General features: G+C 33.2%; 1 protein-coding gene across 1 annotated transcript; it reads right to left on the bottom strand.

Moving 5' to 3' along the window:
• Positions 1-40: 40 nt before the first annotated feature.
• On the bottom strand, positions 41-5,701 carry LOC133330117 (uncharacterized). Its single transcript, XM_061538592.1, has 7 exons — positions 5,623-5,701; positions 5,096-5,540; positions 3,956-4,230; positions 3,222-3,836; positions 2,330-3,161; positions 1,491-2,207; positions 41-1,419 (listed from the first exon to the last, which is right to left on the bottom strand). Exons 1-7 carry the CDS (start codon positions 5,644-5,646, stop codon positions 41-43), a joined length of 4,287 nt encoding a protein of 1,428 aa, XP_061394576.1. The 5' UTR covers positions 5,647-5,701.
• Positions 5,702-5,946: the final 245 nt, after the last annotated feature.

The raw sequence follows: 5,946 nt of genomic DNA, 5'->3' as shown, positions 1-5,946 counted from the left end.
CACCTTACAAGGTCTTGTTGAAACATCAGGCGCTTCAACATCAATTCGATTTGTCATCTAATTCTATTACATCTTTAATAATTGGAATTGAATCGGTTTTAGTTGTAGTTGCGTGGTGGCATTCCAGACTCTCGTTTAACTTTGCGTTTTGTTGTACAATCGAATTTTCATCTGCGACATCAAGGCTCTTTACTATTTCTTTGCCATCCTGTGGTAATATTTTTGTTGTATTATTTTCTATTTCATTCGTACATGTTACGCTTGATTCTTTTTGATCATTTTCTTCATTTTCTAATTGTTTTTCGTTACATTCAGTAGAAGTCGCATTGTTAACTGCTGAAGATTTTGATTCACTTGTTGAAAGTTCTGTTTTCTCTATTGCTTCCTTTTTGTGTGTACCCTCAGATCCTTTGCATTCCCAGTTGTTAATATTATTAGATTTCTCCAGTTCCAAATTGATTTGTTTATTTTCACATTCTAATAGTGCGAAGCTTTCTTGTTTCTGTTTCTCATTACATTTTGTATAGGAAGATTTTGTATCATCCTTTAATGCGCCTTCTGGATCATTTTCTTTGCTGGATATAGGTTTCATTTTGTCAATATCCACTTTTATTTCCTTGCATTGTAAAGGCTCTGCATGAGATTCTATTTGAGTTGGTTTGGGTTTAGATGTTGAATCCTCATTTTTCTTTGTAATCCCTTCGTTCCCACTCTTGACATTTTCAGCAGTTTTGTCATTTTGTTCATTATGGTCTGTTGCTTTTAATTTCAATACTTGTTTTGCAATTTTATCAAAAGGATTTGAATTTTCGTCTTGATTCACCTCAAAAAGTTCATCGACGTTGGTAATCATAGAGTTTTCTGATGATATGGCGTCATTGATGACGGGCTCTTCAGCTAATTGAGCAGATTTATCTTCATTTTGATCTTGTAAATGTTCCTTTTCATTAAGACACTTTTCTTCTGTGACTGAGCTCTCTGAATTGTTAACCGCCACATTGGCATTACAGCTATCAGGTTGTGAAGTTTTAACAAGATCCACAATTTCATTTATGTTATCATCGGTACCTTCTAACAGCTTGGGATTATTATCTTCAATATCTATACTTAGCAGTTTCTCATTTGAATCCTTAACTACACATTCATTGATTCTTTCGTCGTTGTTTTTGTTTTTATTTTCTTCCGATTTATTATCAATTGATTCTTGTTCAACGGTATTTGGTTTTTCTAAAGATTTTCCATCCTCATTAACCATAGAGGATTTTGATTGATTTTTAGGACCTTTTTCATTATGTAATGCGGTTTCTTTACTACTTATTTTACATTCGCTATCTTTTGACTGAATTTCTGTACCAATTATATCTGCATTCGTTCTTTCATTATCTGAATTTTGAGACTGTCGTGTTGGTGTTGTTTTTTCTTTAGACACTGTATATTAAAAAATATATAAATGAATAACTTGCAATTGTATATCAAAATACAATACCAACCTTTTGTGTCATCTGGTTCCAATTTAATAGAATTCTCTTCAATACTAATATCCATAATCATATTTGTAGGTTCTTCAATGGGTTTGCTCGATCTAATCGTTATAGCCTTGAACGATGTGTTGGCAGGTGTTTCAACTTGATTAAATTCGGTTGTTATCTCTCTATAATCGGTAAACATTTGCATTTCCCGTACATCCTCCTCGACACACATAGCGGCTGGATTTATTTCTCTTGTTATATTTTTCAATTTTGAAAAACGATTTAGAACGCTTGAACTCTCCATCAATGACACGCAATCACTATCTATCGTATCTAAGTCGGATTTGTCAACATTCCACAAATCGATGAGTGGTTGAAAACCTTGGGTTGGATTTACCAATACGGGTCGTTCCTTGAGACATTCTTTGATATTCTTTTTCGTGATTTCTGAAGTTTTCGAGTTGTCATCATCTCCAGCAGCAACAGCTGTAGCTGAGATATTTGTAGATTCTGATTCACAGGCAGATTTTGATTCATTGGACTTTTCTTCATTATCTGCAAGTTTGGCATCTTCTTCTTCTTGTTCTTTTTTCGCTTGTTCCTCTTCATCGGGTTTTTTCCTACGCCTTCGACGACTTAATTCATTGTTATAGAGAAAATTGGCCAATGCAGCAGCGGCAGTGGCTCGTGTTCGCCTTTTACCAGTCAAATATGGATCATCTTCTTGCGAATTGTCATCTAAAATAGAAAGGATATAAATGGAATAACATTTGATTAAATTAAATTTTGAAAATTTAGAAGTTTTTAAACCAATTTCAATTCTTTATAAAGTTAATAATTGGTATACATTGTTCTCTCACCTTCAATAACTTCTGTAGATTTCTTATTCCCTCTGCCCCGTTTACTTTCATAAACATCTTCATCATCTTCAAAATCGTCTTCTTCTTCACTCTCCTCCGTATCATCATCCATATCAGCTGCATTAATAAGATTTTCATAACCCTGCTCAATGGAGCCATAGTCCAGCTGTGGCCTATTTTTATATTTTTCATAATCAATATTAAGGTATTTCAAACGATCATTTGCTTCGGCCATGTTCAATTCAACAAAACGTTTCTTCTCTTCGGCATTTGTCATAAGAGCTTTACAGCGTCGCCTCAGCTCGTTCCATTCCACCGCCCATGAAAAACTTTTATTGCGTGCCAAAAACACAACAGTTATTAAATCCTTTATTAACGTTGATGGTAAACGCAATGAACTCAAAGCCTGAAATAATGGTTCATAATCTCGATGTTGTTCATCATGATTTGATAAACTGCTAATGGCCTTCACGTCAATTGTAGAACTCAATAGACCATATTTGGCTTCAATTTTATCCTTGCCCGTTACCCATCTACCTTGTTCATCGGTACGTTTCCTGTTGTTGCGTATGCCAAGCCTTTTAATGGCTTCATAATTATAACTGGTGGGATTTAAATAGAAGGCGGTTAACCAAAATTCTTGTTCAATGAAGGGGTGGTCTTGAAATATCTTCGCCAAATCCATATAGTGTTGTGACAGTTTTGTTTCTAAATTTAACATAAAACTGGTTGTTAGACCAGGATGATAACGCCAGGTTTCGATCATGTTCAATTCATGACCTATGATTTTGAAAAGCAGCACAATTTTAGCAAAATGCCAACCATGAAAAGTCTGCAAAAATAAGAAAAAACAATAAATAAGTATTTATCTGAAGCAAAAATTCAATTTTACCTTTTTGGATAAAGCATCATAAACATAATATAAAATTTCCTCATTGTTGGGTATATTTTGAAAAATTGGATCCACACGTAAATCATCTTGTTCTTCAGCATTTTGTGGCGTTTTTGACGATTCTATGCTATTACCAATAGGATCATCCTTGTTTTCATAATTTCCTATATTACTCATACGATTTCCTTTGCATATTTTACTCTTAAAATCTGTCATATTTTGTACGGTTTGTATAATATTATGAGCGTAATGTTGTGCCTCTTGTTTTTGTAATTCATCCATTATAAATTGTTCACTTTTTTCACGTTCATTGATATAGGCATTCATTAATCGTTTATATAGAGCCACATTTGCAGCAAAATCTTCATCGTTCATATTATTCAGCTCCATCAAAAGATTTCCATATAGATAGCTTTTATATGCCTGAGATATGACACCGAATAAATTCACAGGTGACACTTCAATTGAATTCCATATAAAGAAATCGAAGAATTCTTTTTTGTGTACACGTAAATGTGTACAGGTTAATGCTATGAAACGTGCTGGTGTATATTTCATATTATCCATGGCATATGAATTTTGAAGTCCTTGGCTATAGAAACGTATATTGTTGATCTGTAATGGGATGGGGAACATATTAATAACAATAATGCTCGTCATGAAAAAATGGTAAGGAAATTGTCAAGAGCTTTTAATTAGTACGCTCAGCCATAAGATATTTAAACTATACCTACCATATTATCAATTACGTATCCCTTATTATCATCTGCTTCATAGACTGCCATTAAATAGATGTGACAAATATATAAGAGGCAACGTTTATCCTCGGGCGGTACATAAGGTAATCTGGAACCACCCGTTTGACTCATTTCATTGTGATAGACTTTATTCCATGCAGCAATGACTTTCATACACAACGTTTTAACCATATCTATGGAACTTTGGTCAAACAGTTTAACTAATCGTAAAACTATTAAGGGTAATTGCTCCATTTTAAGATAGGCCATATCTACAAGAGAAAAATAGTATGAAACAGAGTTAAATGATTTGTGAAGCTGACTGAAATAAGGATATAACAAATAAATTGGTTTTTGGCCGCCTTAAATAATGATATAAGGTTAAAATCATATTGGAAAGAAATCTCCAATTTATATATTTGCGTAAATATAACAAAAATAAATAAACCAACTATTTTATTTTAGGTCATAGAGTAGAAAGCGGACTTTCGTTTGTGGGATGTACTCTCTCAGAGGAAACAATCATAAAAATCATCAGTACAGCCCCTGATATTTGAAACATACGGTAAACAATCAGAGATACTTTTCGGCTCCCTTCTGGATTTCTTTTATGAAATACAAATAATGAGTATGCCATATAAAAAGTTTGTTTAAATGACTGCAACCATTTATATTTGAAAACAGTCATGTCAGCCGCACTCCCAAATTTATTAAAATGGCATTAAAGAGTCTAACTAAAATTTACTGAACATAATTTCTTAAAAAATGTTCAGCGTTTCTAAAAAATAAGAACCAAAATTACGATACAAGAATAACTCAATATGTGTGGTAGTAAGAGCTCAATAGAAAGTTTAATATCCTCTTTCAATCCGATTTTTCGATACTGAAGTCCATCTTCAACGTATTATCCTATTATAGACTTTAGAAATAGAGTAATTGACGGAGGACGAGCTTCATATACTCACGATGCCATCTGAAAACAATTATTGAATGATTTATGATTTTGGATGCTACAGAAACATAAATCCATGATTTGATCTTACTTTAATACTATTTACATAACTTCAATGTAATTAAATGGTATCCTAACAATGGAGCTACAAAATTTGTAATTATTTTGAAGATTGTTATACATACCCTCATTACTAGCCATAGTTTCTTCCTTTTCAATTGTCAGAGCACCATCTTCCAGAGTTTTCTCTTTAGTAACATTTAACGATTTCAAATATGCAACCTGCCAGGGTGTTACATTGAACAACAGTAAAAAGTCCCAATTTATTTGCAACATATCTGGCATACGCATAAATAAACTGCGCGCCCGATTCAGGCAATGTATTAATGCATGCTTCCACAACAGTTTGCAACGATCCCATTCTTTGCTAAACCAAACATCTAAACTCCAGGCAACCAATATTTTTATAGTGAACTCCAGTTCTTCGGGCAATTCACAATCGTCATCCTTAAGTCTTAGTTTGTAGTCTTCACACATTTCCCAGAAGTACAAAAGAATATTCACACGTTCCTCTCCCATTTTGGGAAATATATCAACATCACTTTTGTGTATTATAAAAAGAAATTTGTGCTGAAAATAAAGGATGAGATTAGCACATTGTATCCTTCTTTGAGGAATATTTGTGTAGTTCATTTTTCACATGCACTCTTACCGCTGACATTTCATCAATGCCCATTTTAAAGGCGCAATCGAAGAATTTCTTCTCATTCTTGACTTTAAATGGTAGTATGACATCCATGTTGCTGTATTACGTCGTTTTGTTTATTATTTTATAGTTTATTTCATTATTTTCCTTCAATTTTTTTGCAGTTTTGTAAATAATTTTTTCTGTTCTACCGACGCCGACTAAATATAAACAGATGTTCAGCTGTTTTTGACATTCAGTGTTGTCAACATGTTGACAAACATCATTTTCTACAAGGGGTGTTCACATGGAATGGTTTGTTGACAAACATTTGTTTAACATTATGGAATT

This window comes from Musca vetustissima, unplaced genomic scaffold, assembly GCF_032173495.1.
Source record: "Musca vetustissima isolate MV318-11 ecotype Yass unplaced genomic scaffold, APGP_CSIRO_Mvet_v1 utg218372, whole genome shotgun sequence".
Taxonomy (NCBI): domain Eukaryota; kingdom Metazoa; phylum Arthropoda; class Insecta; order Diptera; family Muscidae; genus Musca; species Musca vetustissima.
This window is presented reverse-complemented; position numbering and strand designations above follow the sequence as displayed.

Bases quoted from the DNA above. Each gene is read 5' to 3' on its own strand.
- LOC133330117 (XM_061538592.1), bottom strand. From the start codon at position 5,646: ATGGGCATTGATGAAATGTCAGCG. The intron at 4,231-5,095 runs GTATGTATAACA...TTTCTCTTGTAG, and splicing joins AACTATGGCTAGTAATGAGG to ATATGGCCTATCTTAAAATG. The intron at 2,208-2,329 runs GTGAGAGAACAA...TTTCTATTTTAG, and splicing joins ATCTACAGAAGTTATTGAAG to ATGACAATTCGCAAGAAGAT.